This window comes from Akebia trifoliata, chromosome 9 (genome assembly GCF_017979445.1).
Source record: "Akebia trifoliata isolate Shusen 1 chromosome 9, ASM1797944v1, whole genome shotgun sequence".
Taxonomy (NCBI): Eukaryota; Viridiplantae; Streptophyta; class Magnoliopsida; order Ranunculales; family Lardizabalaceae; genus Akebia; species Akebia trifoliata.
In genome coordinates, this window is record NC_141383.1 from 5,413,161 (window position 1) to 5,433,224 (window position 20,064).

At 36.7% G+C, this 20,064-nt stretch overlaps 1 protein-coding gene across 1 annotated transcript; it reads right to left on the minus strand.

Moving 5' to 3' along the window:
- Positions 1-9,800: 9,800 nt before the first annotated feature.
- Positions 9,801-13,668, minus strand: LOC147394184 (tubulin beta-4 chain-like). Its single transcript, XM_086453664.1, has 3 exons — positions 13,233-13,668; positions 11,573-11,842; positions 9,801-10,847 (listed from the first exon to the last, which is right to left on the minus strand). The coding sequence occupies exons 1-3, from the start codon at positions 13,624-13,626 to the stop codon at positions 10,177-10,179; spliced, it is 1,335 nt and encodes a 444-aa protein (XP_086309790.1). The 5' UTR covers positions 13,627-13,668; the 3' UTR covers positions 9,801-10,176.
- Between the last annotated feature and the right edge of the window lie 6,396 nt (positions 13,669-20,064).

The window sequence follows — 20,064 nt, forward strand, 5'->3', positions numbered from 1 at the left end:
TGGTATAGGTCAATACAAACTCCCCAATCGTAATTGAAGTGTGTAGAAAAGGAGGATTACTTTCTTCTTACTTGGGATAAAACGTTGAATCCACGAGGAAAAACTAGTAAAACTGGAGAAGAAATTCTCTACTAGAGACGAAATTCAATTGAGAATCATAATAATAGAGCAAAACATCCCTTAAAAAATAGCTTGAATAGAATTTTAGACTCCTAATTCTACTCTTATGTTCTATCATGATCAGACATACGCAAAATAGTACACTTTCCCAAAATAGTAAAGAAAACTAGAGACTTAGCAGAAGTCTCAAACACATAAATTTATACTAATTGGTTGACATACTCTCAATGGAACTTGGAGGTTGTGGGTTCATGTCCAACTTAACTATAAGAAAGAGTTCCTTACCTGAACTAAATTTTCAAAACCCTTAGAAGGGAGAAAATGCAAGATATAAATCTACTGAACATAGAAAGTTTCAACTTCAAATTGAAATTTGACCCCTTGAAATGAAGTTTCTTCGAGATGCGTTATGGAGCCGCCAATGGTATAAGCAATGCCCATAGCTAAGCTTGCAAAGTTACTTTATCGGAAGCTAGGGTTATTTGCTCTTTCGACCAATCTATTCCACACTCACATCCTTTGTGACCTGTCCTACATCACTTTTGAGCCCACAGAAGTATGCATCGTGAATAGCATCCATGTGTATGTTCTTCCCTGGAAAACTTCAGATTTATGGCCCCAATGCTAAGGGTAGTAGGGACAACCTTGAATGTCAGCTAGTTGGGGTGGAGTCCATTGGGGGCGCCAACTGAGAATGCATTCTAGAACAGAGCCCCCAAGGACTGAATTCAAAATCTACCAGGAAGAAAACAAGTGATTGTGAACTTCAAACCATGGTTTGAAGTTTTGAACTTCAAACCATGGTTTGAAGTTTTGAACTGTTTTGAAATATTTCTTCCAAGATATTCCAGTTTCAATCAGAGACTCAAAACAAACAGACCCTCAAACAGCTTCACATCACACACCATACTCCTCACTAAAGTAGTCTTCAGGGTATGGTACAAACTCACTTTTGTTATCAAATCTGTCATCAGACTCGATTGTTTATGTTGAACTCAAAATTCCCTAAAATAAATTATTGAAGCCTCATTCTAAGTATTTGGGGTTGCCATATGGTTAAAACAATTTATTTTTCAATAATTTTTTTTTTTTTTTATAGTTATTTTTTAATAAAATCAGTGCAAAAAAAAATGCACTGCAATCTTTGATGTGGAAGGATAACCCTAGATAAATCCACAAAGATAATAAAAATGAAAGAACATGGAACAATACTAGATTTACACGGTTCATCAACGCCTGCATCAACGGAAACTCTATGAAAGAAATTACAGCCCAAGATTTCACCCTATATCTCTGCCAGACCTCAAGAACCTTGAAACCCTAGTTCCCTATATGATTTTACCCTCATGTAGCCCTAAAATGAGTTTTTTTTTTTTTTTGACAAGCGAATAGGTTAATGGTTAGTAATTAGTAGGGGAAGGTGTGTTTTTGAAGCTAGGTCACGGTATTGATACTCACAGAACTTGTTTATGAGTTTGGCCATAAGTAGATTGGTCATTTTTTTTTTTTAATATGAGGAATCTAATGGTGGTGGTCATTGATCGATTGGTCGCATATGAAGCTTCAGTGATCTTTTCTTTGGAACCCTTTTTTCTGGTTTTTTTGCTGAAAATTGTGTTTTTTATGCAAATTTGATCTATTGTGCTATTTTATCATCTGGATTGGCTTGTTCATCATGTTCTAAGCTTGCCATGTGTTGTAAAAAAGGAAAAGTGTGATTCTCCATCTGATGAAGTGTGCATTCATTTTGAGTATTATCCATTGGAGTGTATTTCGTGCTCACAAAGTGTTTGCTATTTTTTTCAAAAGATTTTTTTACAATGTCTGAGGTTAGTTAGTCTTCTTTGAATGGTGAAGGGAGTATGAGTATGCCTCAAAGTATTGCTCTTAATCTTCAAATCACTACAGTGAAGTTAAATGGCCATAATTTCCCTGTGTGGTCTCAATCGGCCATACTATATATAAAAGGAAAAGACAAAATGAGATATTTGGCCAGTGGCTTACCAATTCCTGATAATAAAGATCTAATCTTTGACAGATGGATGCAGAGAATGCTATTGTTATGTCTTGACTTTTCTACTCTTAGCAACCCGACAGTAACAGTAATCACTTATTCTTGCAAACCGCCTAGGAGTTATGGGATGCAGTTATAGAGACATATTCAAAAGTAGGCAACATAGCTTGTGTGTATGAGTTGCGCCATAGTATTTGGCAGATGTGGCAAGGTGATAAGCCCTTGTCTACATATTACTCCACTCTTTGACGTCTATGGGAAGAGTTGGATCATTATCAGACATTTCGAGCCCATTGTTTTATCAATGCTATTGCGTATAAGAAGTCGTATGCAGAAAATCGTGTGTTTGCGTTACTTGTCGGTTTAAACTCCGAGTACGAACAAATCAAATTCAAATTCTAGGAAAAGAGCTTTTTCCATTGTTGACTGAAGTATACTCCTACTTTCATCGTGAAAAGTGTCGTCGTAATGCTATGTTCCAATCTACCATTCATGAGTGACTAACCTTTAGCCTTGATGTCCTAAAGAGGAGGTTGCAATGGTGGCTGTGCTCGAGGTGGTGGGCATTCAAGGACAACTATTGACGATAAAGATAAGTTGAAATGTGAGAATTGTGGTTGTATTCACCATACTAGGGATACTTGGTGGTATCTTCATGGTCGTCCATCACAAAGAGGTTCCTTCGTGGGTGGTTGAGGAGGTAGTCGTTACAATAGTGGAAAGGGTTCAAGTGTTCTTTCTATTACTTCCATAGAGGCATTAGAGTCTACTCCAACTACGACACTTGCATCTGACAGTACTAACATCTCTTGAGGTGAGATTGAGGCTTTTCAGCGTTTTAAGGCTCAATTGGAGCCTCCTAGTATGGCTTCTGCATCTGTTGTCGCTTACTCAAGTACTTCAGTTTCAACTTTCAGTGCCTCTGTTTCCACTCCTAACAACTCTTGGGTTATTGATACAAGGGCATCATATCATATCACTGGAATGTCTTCCTTTTTTTCATCTTATCATATCTATTCTGGTAGGAACAAAGTAAAAGTTGCCGATGGTTTTTATTCTTTTATAGCTGGCAAGGTAGTGTTACTATTCATTCATCTATAACTTTATCATTTGTTCTTCATATCCTTAATTTTATTTTAAAATTTCTTTCTATGAGTCATATCACGAAATCCTTTAATTGTAGTATCACTTTTTTTCCTTCAAATTGTGTTTTCTAGGAGTTGGATACAAGGAGGATGATTGGTACGTGGTATGAGGAAATATTGCTTTATTTTTTTAGATCCCCAATCACAGGTTGCTACCTCAATCTAGAAGCTTCCATCTACTATTTGGAGTTATCATTATTCTGAGGAATTATTACAGTGGCATAGGCACCTTAGCCATCCCTCTTTTTTGTTGCTTTAAACGCTTGTTTCCTCAGTTATTTTGTTCTATTTCTGTCAGGTCTTTAGTGTGAAATGTGTGAATTTGCTTAATATTGTCAAACATCTTATCCTGGTAGTGGTAATAAAACTAGTTCACCTTTTTCTCTTGTTCATTATAATGTGGGGACCTTCCTCAGTTACCTCATTATGTGATTTTCATTATTTTGTTACGTTTGTCGATGATTTTTCTCATGTTACTTGGGTTTACTTACTCAAAATTAAAAGTGATGCTTATTTTGTGTTTAAACTCTTTCACAAAATTATTGAAATACAATTTTGTGTAAAAATTAAATTCCTTAGATCTGATAATGGTGGAGGATACATGTCTGATGGTCTTGCTTCATTTTTTAGTGAGCATGGTATCATTCACCAAACCACTTGTGTAAGTACTCCTTAGTAATGGTGTGGCTAAGCAAAAAAAATTCGTTGTTTATTTGAAATTACTAGAGTTATTTTATTTATTATGTAGGTATCGAAAGTGTTTTAGTCGGATACTCTCTTAACTGCTACGTTTCTTATTAATCACATGCATTCGTGTGTTTTGGGGTTTAAAATTCTCATTGAGGTTTTGTCTTCTCCTGATAATGTGTTTCCCATTCCTCCCAAAGTCTTTGGATATGTGTGCTTTGTTCATGTTTCTTGAACCCACCGCATCAAACTTGACCCTAAAGCCATCAAATGTGTCTTTCTTGGGTATCCTTCCAGTCAAAAGGGTTATAAATGTTATCATCCCCCTTCTCGTAAATATTTTGTATCTATGGATATAACATTTTTTGAGTCTACCTCCTTTTATTCTGCTTGGAACACATCTCTATAGGGGAAGACAAATGAAAATAGAGAGATGTTTTTTTCCCAAGAATTGTCTTGTCTTCTTCCTTTTTCCCTCTCACAATGTTGATAGTAGTCATAACGGTGGTGATGATGGCCAAGGGGAGATTCTTATTATATAAGAGAGAGAGAACAACAAGTAGGCAATAATAGTGGTCAGGGGGAGATTCCTATTATGTAAGAAGAGAAAAAATTACATGTGCATTCTTGTTACGATCTACAAGTTTTCTCCACTTTTCATCATCTCTTTAGAATAGTCAATTCAGTTGAGTCAACTCCTTTGTATCAGGAGAGAATAAATTGTTATGTCAATTCTTGGATTTCAGGAGAAGTTGTTGAATTAGTAACTCACTCCTTATATTGAGGAGAAGAGTAGGAATCAATTGAGTCATTTAGTCTATAAATTCTGAATCTCTTGAGGGAAGAGGTAGAAAAAAATAACTTAGTTAATTAGTTAATTCAATTTATATTGAATTATTAATACAATAGCAACAGTTTCTATCATTTTAGTATTAGAGACATTGATCATGCGACCATGGCAGCATCCACACCACCATCTGGCTTTGCAAATCCAATTCCCAATCAGACCATTGAGTTCAGAGAAGAAATTGATACTAGTAAGAGAGAGATTGCCAATTTAAGCGCTAAAGTGGTGGAACTCACGGAGGCTGTTCTCTCAATATAGACCAATTTTAACAATTTTTTTCAACACCCCAAACCTCTTCCACAAGCTGATCCTCCTCTTCAAATGCCTAGACAACCTCCATGCCAAAATCAACCTACCTTCAACGGCTTCCAAGGATGACCCCTACGGTTGGATTTCCCTACTTTCGATGGCATTGACCTGAAGGGCTAGGTTTTTTGAGCACAACAATTTTAAGGTCTCATTGGTGTTCTTGAAGAACATTTGGTGGACTTTGTAGTAGCTCACTTACTTGGTGACGCCATTCCCTGATACTAGTGGCTAGCGAAAACTAAGGGGACACCAACTTGGATAGATTGTCCTCTTGGTTTGGTTTGACAAACGATGATGACCTTGAAGGGTCGTTAGCTAAACTATACCAAACAACTACTGTCAGAAACTATCGGGCCCAATTTGAACGACTTGCAAATCGAAGTCTCATCTTACCTGAACCTTTTCTTAGTCATTGTTTTATTTCTAGCCTACATGAGGATATTTGAGTTAGTGTGAAGTTGATGAATCCTCCCACATTGATACATGCATACACAACAACCAAACAACAAGAAGAGGCCATTAATGCTATAGTATATGTTGTATCTAAACAACAACCCAATATGACTCCCTTCAATCAAGCATCATATCTTCAAACACCTCCACCTCCACTTCCAAACCCACAATCTAAGTAGACAACTCCTAATCTTTCCACTTCAACCACCATTCTATCAAGAGCCCGACGTATTAGCGTTGCCAAGCAACAATAAAGAAAAGCAAAAAACCTTTGTTTCAACTATGATGAGTAGTACCGCCTTGGTCATTGATGTTAAAAGCCCCAATTGCTGCTTTTGGAGGCTGATGATAGTGATGTCCCCATTGAAACATCTGAAGGTGACAATGAAGAAGAGCCACCCATGGACATCTCTCTTCATGCCTTGTGCGGTACCAACCATCTAGAAACGATATGCTTTTGGGATAGATCAAACAACACTCTTTAATGGTTTTGGTTGATTCCGGTGCAACCTACAACTTCCTCCATCTCAAGATTGCAAAACGTTGTGAATTGAAAATAACACACTCAAAACCCATATATGTTACAATGGCCAATGGTTCTAAGGAATAGAGTCTTGGACATTGCAATCATGTGATGCTAACATTGCAAGGACATACATTTTATCCAGATTTTTTTCTTACTACTAGTATGTGGTTATGATCCTGTGCTTGGAACTGAATGGTTATGATCACTTGGAATTATCTTTTGGGATTTCAACCAAATGAAGATGATGTTCTATTAGGGCAAGTAACAAATCCTTCTGACTGAACTAAACCCTTCTATTGGTACAGTTAAGGACTCAAGTGAGTTTCACCAACTCGTGTTACAACAAAGATTGGATTCTATGTTCATCTCATGCACCTTCAGCTTACCCCACAATAGATTCATGATCCAAAGGTGTCTTCCTTGCTTCAACAGTACGCAACTATATTTGACCAACCATGTGGGTTACCTCCAACTGGAAGGCAAGACCACAAAATACCATTATTACCGGTCAACACACCATCAAATGTACAACCGTATCGATACCCGTATTTCCAAAAAAATGAAATTGAAATTTTTTTTCAAGAAATGTGTGACTTAGGTATTATTCAACCTATTACAAGGCCATTTTCATCTCCTATTCTTTTAGTCAAAAAGAAAGATGGAAATTGGCAGATGTGTGTGGATTACCGCACTCTCAATAAAATCACAATAAAGGATAAATATCCGATACCAATTATCAACGAAACTATTAGATGAGTTGCAAGGGGCTGTGGTGTTCTTAAAGCTAGATTTGCGATCCAGCTACTACCAGATAAGAGTGACTGAAGCTGATATCCCAAAAATTGTTTTTCGTACTCATGAAGATCATTATGAGTTTCTTGTAATGCCTTTTGGACTATCCAATGCACCAACAACATTTCAAGGCTTGATGAATGAGGTTTTTTTACTTTTCCTTTGTTGATTTGTGTTGGTATTTTTTGATGACATCCTCGTCTACAGCAAAAGTTTGAAGGAGCATTTAGATCATCTCAAACAAGTATTTCAATCATTGCATAGACATCAATTATTTGTGGAAAGGAAAAATGCACTTTTGCACAATCATTAGTGGAGTACCTTGGCCATATAATTTCTACCAAAGGAGTACAGGTGGACCCTTGTAAAATTAAATCTATGAAACATTGGCCTAAACTATCTACCCTCAAGGCACTACGGGGGTTTTTGGGACTTACTAGGTATTGTAAAAAGTTTGTCAAGGATTATGGCAGGATCGCTACACCCTTAACTCGCATGCTACAAAAAGATTCGTCCAGTTGGTCATTCGAGGCGGAAATAGATGTTACGTCGACAAGTTTTCTCCACTTTTCATCATCTTTTTAGTATAGTCAATTCAATTGAGTCAACTCCTTTGTATCAGGAGAAAATAAATTGTTGAGTCAATTCCTGGATTCTAGGAAAAGTTGTTGAGTTAGTAATTCACTCATTCTATTGAGGAGAAGAGTAGGAATCAGTTGTGTCATTTAGTCTATAAATTATGAACCTCTTGTAGAGAAGAGGCAGAAATGAATAACAAGTTCTCTCTACTTTTCATCATCTTTTTAGTATAGTCAATTCAATTGAGTCAACTCCTTTGTATCAGGAGAAAATAAATTATTGAGTCAATTCCTGGATTCTAGGAAAAGTTGTTAAGTTAGTAATTCACTCATTCTATTGAGGAGAAGAGTAGGAATCAGTTGTGTCATATAGTCTATAAATTATGAACCTCTTGTAGAGAAGAGGCAGAAATGAATAACTTAGTTAATTCAATTTCTATTTAGATAATTCAATTTATGTTTAATTATTAATACAATAATAGCAGTTCCTATCAATTCTAGATGTAACAAAGACACTAAAGAGAGTCCTTATGAGCCCAACCAAGAATCCTCCCCAAATCCATTCATCAAAGGTAATAATATCCCTACTCCTAAAATTGATCATTCTAATCTTCCCATTGCAATTAGAAATTGTGTTTAATCATGTGCTCGACATCCTATCTCCAACTTTGTTTCATATGATGCTCTATCTTCTTCCTATTACATTTTTGCTATTGCTTTGCCCTCAGTATCTATTCCTCATAGTGTTGTTGAATCCCTGTTTCAACCAAGTTGGAAGAAGGCAATAAAGGAGGAAATGTAGCCCCTTGAGAAGAATAATACTTGGGATATGGTTACTCTTCCTAAATGAAAAAAACTGGTGGGATATAAATGGATATTTACTGTAAATCATCGCTCCAATGGATCAGTGGATAGGTATAAAGCTAGATTTGTCGCCAAGGATTACATTTAAACTTATGACGTTGACTACTGTGAAACATTTGCTCCGGTAACAAAAACAAATTTTATTAGAATCCCATTATCCCTTGTAGCCAATCAAGATGGGCCATTATTACAATTAGATGTGAAGAATGTTTTTTTTGCGTAATGACTTGGAAAAAGAAGTGTATATGATACCTCCTCCTGATTTTAAATATGCGGACTAAAGGTCTTATATGGCTTCAAACAATCTCCTAGATCATGGTTTGAAAAGTTTCATTTTGCCACGATGAGGTATGGTTACATGTAGAGTCAAACTGACCACACATTATTCATTAAACATTCCAATGAGAAAATTATCGCTCTCATAGCCTATCTTGATGACATTGTAGTGATTGGCAATAATTATGATGAAATGAAAAAAATTAAAATATTAGCTAGCAAAGGAGTTTGAGATTAAGGACTTGGATCAATTGAAATACTTTCTTGGGATTTAAGTTGCTAGATCAAATAAGGGTATTTTCATCTCACAGCTGAAGTATGTTATGGATCTCCTTCAAGAAACAAGTTTGATGGGTTACAAGCCTTGTTATATTCCCATTGAGTCAAACCATAGGCTTTGTGAGTCCAATGGTGAGTCCTGCATTGGTGTTGAGAGATATCAGAAATTTGTTTGCCGGCTTATCTACCTTACCCTAACCCATCTAGATATTACTTATGCAGTAGTGTAGTAAGCTAGTTTATGCATGCACCAACTGCAACTCATTTAGATGCTGCTTATAGAATCCTAAAGTACTTAAAATCCACTCCTGGATAGGGTTTATTATATACTTGTCATGGAATTTTGGTGTTAAAGCCTACACAAATGCTGATTGGGTAGGATTAGTGTCAGATCGTCGTTCTACCTCTAAGTATTGCGCATTTGTGGGGGATAATCTTGTTTCTTGGAAAAGTAAGAAATAAATAATGGTTGCAATTTTCAGTATAGAAGTTGAGTTTAGGTCTATGGTTCATGGGGTGTGCAAGCTTCCACGGCTTCTAATCCTCTTAACCGAATTGAACCTTCCTATTCATAGGCCAATGAGTTTGTATTGTGACATTAAGGCAATCATTACTATTGCTCATAATACAATTCAACATGATAGAAGCAAACACATTGAGGTAGATAGACACTTCATCAGAGAAAAGTTGCAATCTAGCCACATTTGTACTTCATTCGTGCAAACTGGAGATCAGTTGGCTGACATCCTTACTAAGGGGCAACTACTTTTTCATAACATTGTTAACAAGTTGTGCATGAAAATATATCTGCACCAACTTGAGGGGGAGAGTAGAAATTCTTATAACGGTTTTTTGGTCATTTACAATCTTCCAAGGGTTCTTTTGTAATTAGAAACTCTCCTATGTTATTAATATATATGAGTAAGAGAGAATAATCTAATATCTCTCTTCATCTTTTTTCTTCTTCTCTACTAAAACCCTAATTCCAGAATACTCAAATCTACTGGTTTAAAAGCTTGACTTGATGGTAAAGTCTCCGTCGGGAGAAAAATTGAGAGAGTTTCAACCAAAATATTCCAAAACATTCAAAATTATTTCAAAATATTCTTGAACATTCAATGTTTCATTCTGGGCTTGGCTGAAACGTTTTGAAATGGTACGAAACCTTAAAACCATGCACAATGCTATCCGTCATCACCTTATTTTGGAACACACCATGTTTTGGTACACAATCAACGGTACATCATGGCACAAAACATATGTAGTAATAAACTTGTCGAACACCGTCATTTCCCAGCTTCATCTTCATCCTCATAATTATCGTCATCATCAGCCATGGCATCCTGATACTGTTGGTACTCCGAGACTAAATCGTTCATATTACTCTCGGCCTCAGTAAACTCCATCTCATCCATTCCTTCACCAGTGTACCAATGCAAGAACGCCTTCCTCCGAAACATGACTGTAAACTGCTCGCTCACTCTCCTAAACATCTCTTGTATTGATGTTGAATTCCCAACAAACGTTGATGCCATAGACAAGCCCTTCGGTGGGATGTCACACACGCTCGACTTCACATTGTTAGGGATCCATTCGACGAAGTATGACGAGTTCTTGTTTTGTACGTTTATTATTTGTTCATCAACCTCCTTAGTACTCATTTTCCCTCGGAACATGGCTGATGCAGTAAGGTATCGACCATGTCGTGGGTCGGCAGCACACATCATGTTCTTGGCATCCCACATTTGTTGGGTCAGCTCTGGGACTGTTAGTGCACGGTATTGTTGAGAACCTCTAGACGTCAGGGGCGCGAAGCCCACCATAAAGAAATGAAGTCGTGGGAATGGAATTAAATTCACCGCAAGCTTTCTCAGGTCTGAATTCAATTGCCCAGGGAATCTTAAGCAACATGTAACTCCGCTCATTGTTGCCGAGATCAGATGATTTAGGTCTCCAACTATACAAAGAAAAATAATTAGAAAATTAGATTCCAGGTGAAGGATCAGAAAGAGGTCTTAGGCATAGAATCCGCTAATACTTCCATGAAACACAAATATACTTAGTAAGTGTTTGGAGTAGCTTCTTGGGGAAGGATTTTAGCTTTCAGCCCCGAAAAGTAGTTACGGGAGGAAGAATCGTGTTTGGTATGCACCAAGATTCTTACAGAAAGCTAGGATCCAAAAGTGGACCAGAAGCCAAAGCTACCTCAGACCAACTTTTGAATTCTGACTTCTCTGGGAATTCTGATGGAAGGTATAATCGGCTTTTTGGACTAAAAGATCCACAATATTGAATTTAACCCCAAAAACGTTCTATGCTTTTAAGTTAATGGCCTAAATTTTTAACCTCGAAAATGCAATGTCCTTAATATTGGCACTAAACAATCAATGCCAAAATTGTGATTTTTGTAGAAGTGATTCTATAAGACCTTATAACTGGTCTAAGCTATTTTCATCCTAATTCCATTACAGAATATCAAGGATTGTAAACCATAAATAACAAACCAAGTAGCAAACTAATTTCTCAACATGATGTTTTACTTCAATTATTTGGGCTCACCATCATGAATCATATTTATCCATTCAACTTTATCCAGACCTGTATCTATTTTATTTGACAACTATACTCGTTTCACTATTTTCTTATTTTGTACTTGAAACTTGGTATGGTGAGAATACTTACAACTTGGGGTGCTGAGCTTGAGTGTCCTAAAGCAGATTTCATAAAGTGCTTCATTGTCAAGGACCATACATTCATCGGCATTCTCCACCAGTTGATGAACTGAAAGGGTCGCATTGTAGGGCTCCACAACAGTGTCAGACACCTTCGGAGACGGGAAAACAGAGAATGTAAGCATCATTCGATCCGGGTATTCTTCCCTTATCTTGGATATCAGCAGAGTCCCCATTCCTGACCCTGTTCCTCCACCAAGTGAATGACAGACTTGGAATCCTGTATCAAACAAAATTTAATTAAAAACTTTAACAACCAAAATTTATGAAAAATCTATGTTATATATTTGAGGATTATGTAAAGTGATCAGCATTATAATAAGGTGTATTGTGATAGTCCCATTTTACAAACCTAACACTAGGATTGGTGAGATGGCCAATACCACATCTCAAGAAGCCGAGGTCTTGAGTTTGAATCCCCCTTACCCCTCAAGGATTTAGCCAAGAAATTACGTGTGCCACACAAAAGAGAGAGAGAGAGAGAGAGAGAGAGAGAGAGAGAGAGAGTTGCACGTTCCCCAAGGATTAGCCAGGTGATCTAAAGAGGCTTGGGTACCTCAGGTTCAAATATATAGACAAACCCCTCCACGGTTGATGAATATTTGAGATACCAATGACATGCTCCTCTAATCTTGGTCTTCCCTTATACATTAATAAAAAATGACCTAAATGCGCTCATCTTTAACTTATAACCAAATTCCCTTTATCTTTCTTCCAAAAACCAGTCATCTTTAATCTCTTGGGAAAAGTATTTTACCCTACTCTTCATCTTTAAGATTTTATCTACTTTTAACCTTCAAACCTTAAGGACAAGATAGGAATTTTGAAGTAGGAGAAGACAAGATTTCAGATAGAAAAATGTAGGGTTTTCTACAAGGGATTAAAATCAAGGTTGAAAATGAGAGATTGAAGATGGGTTAAATAAGTTAAATTAATTTGCTTTATAGATGGTGGGTTTCAGAAAAAAAATAAAAATTCTAAGGCTTTTGGTTACAAGTCGAAGACCATAGAATTTATGTCATTTTTTATTAGTTATAATTAAGATCAAGGTCAATGCTTCCATCAGTTCGGCTTTTGGCTCTAGAAATTTATGCCATCAATTTGGAATATAGAGCATGGTTTCAAAACTCGACCGAGATCGAGATGTATTGCAAATTGTCTCGGTATCAAGCATGGACGAGACCGACAAGTCAATGTATTAGACGAGATTTAAAACCCCACGTTCATTTTTCTCATTGTTGAGCGAGACATCTCAAATGTATTGAAAAACTCGGTTCACAAATGAGACGTGACGTCAAAGCGAGTGTTAAAACCATGACATAGAGTGGTATCTGACGATATTCACCACAACGTGAAAGGTTATGTCTAACTTACCCTATAATTTATCTACATGGCCACTCTGTGGGGCCAATACATTTTTCCTTTTCGATGGCGTCTTCTAGCCAAAATTTCTCCTCCCAACCTAATTTCCTAAATCTTGATTCACAATTTATTTCCTCAAGATAAAATAGGAAAACCAAACTAATTTGATCAATCCTGTAAGATCAAATTTCTAATACTTTTAATCTAAATATGATATGATACTAATATATAAGATACTAAGTGCAAACCTTGCAAGCAATCACAATTCTCTGCTTCCTTCCTCACAACATCGAGCACCGAATCAATAAGCTCAGCGCCTTCGGTATAATGTCCCTTGGCCCAATTATTACCCGCACCGGACTGTCCAAAAACAAAGTTGTCTGGTCGAAAAATCTGCCCATATGGGCCAGTCCGAATACTATCCATTGTACCCGGTTCAAGATCCATAAGGACAGCCCGTGGGACGTACCGACCACCACTTGCTTCATTGTAGTAAACGTTTACTCTCTCAAGCTGAATATCAGAGCTGCCTGTATACCGTCCAGTCGGATCGATACCATGTTCATCACATACCACTTCCCAGAATTTTGACCCGATTTGATTCCCACATTGTCCTCCTTGAATGTGAAGAATTTCACGCATTTTGGCTTACAAGTGGTATAACTTCTAGGGGTAAAATTGGAAGGAAATAATTTATAACTGGTTTAACTGCAAATGCTACTCAGAAGAGAGGATGCGGAGTTGCTTATATAGATCTTTGGTGATAATGTACAATAGTGATTCTTGCTCTTGACTTCCTACTAAGATGAAGGGTGAGGATTGGCTTGGTTACAGTAATCCAACGGTTCTGATATGTCCGGCGTATGTTTGTCAACTTTTAGGTGGAAGGTGGTATAGACAGTTGCCACGTGTTGATAATTGATTCATCCTTGCTTTGCCGGCACTACAGGGTTTGGGAGATTTGTTGTTTCAACTAAAATGGAAAGAGTCGTGATTTTGGAGAAAATTACTTATTTTTGGCAGTAGGGTTGCCAATCGACGGGTCCGGGCCTGGTGAAGAGACGGACTTCTTGTTAGAGCAGCACTGTACCCATATTGGCCCTAATTTGATAAGCCCAAATCTAATCTTAGTGGACTCAGATGCATTTGTAGATTTTGTAAAAGAAAAATTAAAATTACGTGCTGTTCAAAGCATTTGGAACCCTTTGATATTGCTTTTGATCAAAATAGGGGTTTTATATTCTTCTTTGTTGAAAAAAAAAATTGTTATTTTATAATATGTGTAGAGGTAGATTTTGTGATAAACCAACATCGATTATGATCCGATCATTAAAACTAATAAAAGAATAGAAAAAAGTAGAAAAAGAAAAGAACAAAATAATTTTGTTACGTGATTCGGCAAATGTGTCTACGTCCACAGGCTTGGGGAGTCGTACTACTATAAATTTCAAGTTTTTACATGTTCTCCTCTCCTCATCTTTTCTTCCTTTTCCTCTTTTCCTCCCTCCACCCTTACAATGACCTTAACCTCCTTTAAATTTAAAAAAAATAAATAAATAACCATAATCCTAATTAGATTATAATTGTCACTTTTACCCTTTATGTCAATTAAGAAATCTTGCTTAAATAGAGTCCATTTTGACTTGGTAACATTCTAGCAACAAAATCCTTCCAAAATCACGTTCAAAACTTATCAAATAATGGATTTGACATGATTTGTCATGGCACGCTATTCAAGAGAGAATCTTCCCGACCTTGCATCTTTTAGTACCCACCCTATGCTGACCCTGACCTTGTGTCTTCTGGTTCTGACCTTGACCTTATTTCTTATCGTATTGACTCTGACCTTTGGTCTTTTGGTTTTGATCCTGATCTTAGTCTTATGGCATCAACCTTGACTTTGTTACCGTCCTTCCCTTACCTCGAGCTCTATGTTGATCTTTCATTGCTCCCAACTTTCTTACCATTCTAGTACTTCAGCTCCCAACCCAAATAACTCCACTTGTCTGCCTTGAGATTTGTGTCGATTTGTACGAATGAACGGTCTAGATGAGAGTCAAATTTTATCCTTCCACAAAGCCCCTCTCAAAAGTGGAGATCGATGTATTGAGATTCGTCTTTGAGAATTTTAAAACTCCTAAAAATCCTTCCCGAATAAACATTACTCCTAATTTTTGAACTAGTATGATTCTTGAACTTTTGTGCTTATCTTTTTTTCTTTATTTAGCATAATTCTACTCTTCAAATTGGTTGAACTCCAATAATAAATTGATGTTGTAATAATAGAACCGACTATCCTAAAAATCAAGTTTGATTTCTTGAATGAGCCAAAACTTTGACAAATGAAAGAAGAATCGACTGAAGTCTCATATTAGGCTTGGATCACAACATGATCCAAAACTTTAATAAATAATAAAATAACTTATTGAAATCCCAGATCAGGCTGGGATCACAGAATGATCTAAGACTTTGATAAATTATAGAATAACTGAATAAAATTTCAAATCGAGCTTGGACCTAAAACAATCTAAGACTCTGATAAATAATATAATAATTGACTGAAATCCCAGATCAACTTAGATCCCAGAATAAATTAAGACTTTAATAAATAAATAAATAAACCTATCGAAATGGTACGTAAGGTCTGATTCATTGAACCAACCTTATCCTAACATTTCCTTGTCGATTCGTCGAATCGAAGAATAAGGTTTGGTTTATTGAACCGACTTTACCCTAACCTTGCTTTGTCGATTCGTAAAGCCAAAGAATATAGCTTCGTTCGTTGAACCAGCCTACATTTTTTCCTCTGCCTTTTTCTTTTATTTGAATTGAGCTGAAAAACTTGAACAACATATATTATAAAGTTCATAGAATATAATCCTTCTAATAACATAGATTCATATAATAATCTTTTTTTCCTTATAAAATTGAAAAAAGACCAAATATATTTTTTATACTTTATTGAAAACTTATACTTAGACCAAAATCTCAAATAGAAATTAATAACTTTACCTTATAAATCAGGTTTAAAATTAAGATCCCCCTCCTTGAATATACCATGATGAATTACAAATTAAGTAATGAATCGAACCTCTTAACTCAATGGAATTCTTAGACTCAGTTGAGTTGGGCACGATATTAGCCCCCAATCTCATTTGTCAAGCCGAGCTAACTAACAAAAAATTGGTTTAGCGTGATTAAGCCCTTGAGCAATTAATTGGCTCAGTGTGATTTGGTGAAATCGGAGATCCCCTAATAAACCGAATTGGACCCATGTCATTTTTACCTTTAATTCCCTTATGCAAGGACGTGGGTCTCAATATACACTAAAGTTGATGTCCATTGATGAATGGCCCTACCTTTGGACTTTCTTAGAAAATCTGATATTAGTGCAAATAGAAAATTTAAAATCAATTTAAATACATGGCTGTACCACAACCTGTGGTAGTTTTCCCATTCCTATCCATTGAAGTAGTGTGCAATTATAGATCTGCAACGGTTCCAGTCAACTCGTCTCAGAAGACTGGAGTTGATTTTGGTGCCATTAATCTCCCTAAATAAACCTGTAAGTATTACTCTAGACATGGCAATATCATTGGTTAGCACCCATCTTCCACATCACGTTCATGTTGGTTTAACGTAATTGCATAATTTGGCCATATCACTTTAGGCATGGCTATTAACCTTGCCCATATATTTGTACAATACCACAACAGCACATTCGGGTTTAATGAACACGTTATCATAACTTCTCCATATCATTTTAGGTTTGGATATAACAAGGCCCATATATTTGCCTATGGCCTGCAACTTCCTTACTCATTAATTCTTGCTGTAATGATGCCCTACATGTTCAGTTTTTTTCAAACCTTTTTTTACCATTCCATGTTCCTTTTTCATCCCTTATTTCCTTTCTTGCTAGGTTATTGCTTCAGAGCAAGTAACAGATCGCGGCCATACCTGCACATAAGAATCAAACCCTACCTTAACACAATGGCTCATGCGGGGGATAAATTCTCTAATTTATGAGGTAACGACACGTGTCATTGAGGAATAATAGAGATTACTAGGGAGCATTCTTCCGACCTACACGTGTGCAGTTGCTCGGGTCGTACATCAAGGGAGAGGGCTACGATGAAGGTTGGAGAAATGGGATTATGTAAAATAGAAGGGCTTCACTCAATGAGGTGAGTGAAGCCAAATTTTCTCTAAGGCAATAGAGTTGGCTTGATAGGGAACCAAGCTTCACTCAATGTGGTGAGTGAAGCAAAAAATTTATCAAAGGCAAATGGGTTGGTTCATTAGAGAATCGAACTTCATTCACTGAGGAGAGTGAAGCCAAATTTTCTCTTAGGCACTACGATCGGTTTGATAGGAAATCGAGCTTCACTTAATGTGGTGAGAGAAGAAAAAATTTATCTAATGCAAAATGGTCAGTTCATTAGGGAATTGAACTTCACTCAATGAGGTGAGTGAAGTCAAGTTTTCTCTAAGGCAATAAAGTTAGTTCGAACCGAGCTTCACTCAATGTGGTGAGTGAAGCAAAATTTTCTCTAAGGAAAAATGGTCGGTTCAACAGTGAACTGAGCTTCACCTTATGGGATGAGTAAAGCCAAAGTTTACCTAAAGTCAAAAGGGTCGGTTCGATAGGGAGCTGAGCTTCACTTAATGTAGTGAGTGACACACAAATTTTTCTAAGGCAAAAGAGTTGGTTCAATAGGAAATCGAGCTTCACTCCATTAGGCGAGGGAAGTGAAAATTTGTTTAAGACAGATAGGTTGGTTTGCTAGAGAACCGAGCTTCACTCTATGAGGAAGAGTGAAGCAAAGATCATTCAAGGAAAAAAGGGATGGTTTACTAAGGGAATAAAACCCGTGTTCATCGAAAGGAACAAATTGGTAAAATTTACTAGGGTAAGTGGGTTGGATGGTTGAGGTAGCCGGCCTTTGCACAATAAGGTAAGGTCCTTGATCTACTCGATACAAGGCCAGAATGATAAAAAATATATATATATCAAAGTATAAAAGGTCAGAAGGTATTGCAAGCATGATAAACAAAGGGACAAAAGGTAAAAAGGAAGATACTTTTTCATTACTATATTAAAGAAAAAGGGTTACATAAAGCCTAGACCTCAACTAGGTCGAAGGGAACATCATTCCCCTGAGAGGTGATTACATCAGATAGGTCGAAAGGTGGGAGGATTGAGGCATCGTCAATAGAGGTCTAAAGAGAAGGAGAAGATGAAGTCGGGGTGTCATCTAAAGATAGGACTGGGATAGGGACTTTGCCTGTCGAAACTCTAAGAGTATTTGTGACTTATGAGTCTATGTCTGGTTTAAGCTAAGTATTGAACTTGATTATTCGGACTTCTGATGTTTCAACTCGAACCACTTTTGGCATTTTAACTCCCTGGAGATTTTTTTTCTGTTTTTCTTTGTTGCTCTAACTTTTGCCTAGATTGCCCTTTTAGGTTTTCAATCTAGCGAGTATGCTCTAGCTTTTGCCTAGATCATCTTTTCAGATTTTCAATCTAGCGACCTTAAATTCTTCTCTTGCTCCAATTGTTGTCAAAGCCGTCCTTTTGGATTTTCAACCTTGCGAGCTTGCCTTAATTTTTGTCTAAGTTACCATTTCAAGTTTTCAACCTAGTAGGCTTTATTTTATTATTATTTTTTTTTTGAACTTCTAGAGTTACTGTCTAGTCATGATTTGCTATCTTCCTTGACTTTTTCACACGGTACTTAGGAGGACTTTTATAGGTAAGCTTAGGACTGGGTATTAAAAGAAAAGAAATTCTAAGGCTCAAAAATCCGAATGCCCCTTGTGTGACATTTTCTCTTTTTCTTTGAATTTTCTTCCCCAATTTGACAATATTTCTTTTTATTTTTATATTTTTTTTGTGTAGGAAAATATATGTATTATTTATTTTGATGTGGTCGGGCTTGAAGTAACTTCTCAGGTTGCCTACATACCCCAGACTTTTGGGATTAGACCAAAACGTAGTTCGGATTTTCCCTTCCCTAGTTTGGGTAATCGGGTTGAGAAAGAAAACAACTTGTTTTTTTTTTTCAAAAAAGGCTACAAAGGACTGAGAAATGAGATATTAAACGTGGTAATAGGAAATTGATTTGATCGAAGGTAGTCTCCTTAAATGTAGTACCGCTTGATCTGGTCAAGGTTGGTTGGTTCTGATAGTTCGATTCCATCATGATCTTCAGAAAGAATTTCCTTAATGAATTAATATCTCCAATTGGGTTCATACTTTTTCCTATAGTCAAGGACGGGTGCTCAATTTTGAAGTTTGATGGATTTCCAAGGCAGTGTTTCCCTTACTGATGAATGAATCTCTCCATTTAGGTTCAGACTTTCTCCTATGGTCGATGAGGGGTACTCAATTTTTTTGTGAGGTCTGATGGTTAAATCCCTGACTTGTAGGTGACAAACTTTGACTTCCTTATCAAACGTTGACTTTTCTTTGATAAGTTTACACGTGGTACAGAACTCTAAGTTGTTTTTCTTCAATTAAGTTTAGTTTTCCGTACCTATGACGAACCTAGTCTATTTTTAACAATTGACTTTTCATCAAGACCTTGACATATGGGATTTCCATTTCAACTGGTAAGATTACTTTCATATGAAAAACTATATTGAAGTATGATACACCCAAAGTATGAATGATAGCTTCTTTGAATAATTCCGGTGTAATTGGCACATTTTCACGATGATTGTTTTGAGATTCTTATTGGTTACTTGCTTCAACCACTCCATTAATCTGAGAACGGTAGGGAGATGATATCGGATCTTGAACTCTTAATACGGAGTAATGACCATTATCAGAGATCAGCTCAAAAGGTACCCCTATATCGGCTGATAATATGAACTTTGCAACTCGAGCTGTAGTAAGGATAACACTAATATATTTTCTAACATCTTCTTTGATTCCATCGATATAGACGAGTATCTATTCCGTATTAAACAACACTCAAGCTTGTACCTAACATATCCTCATAGGACCACGCGAACCAGTCTTTTGAATTTTTGAGTAAATATATTATCCCCTCGTGTTCCTCTAGGGATAGG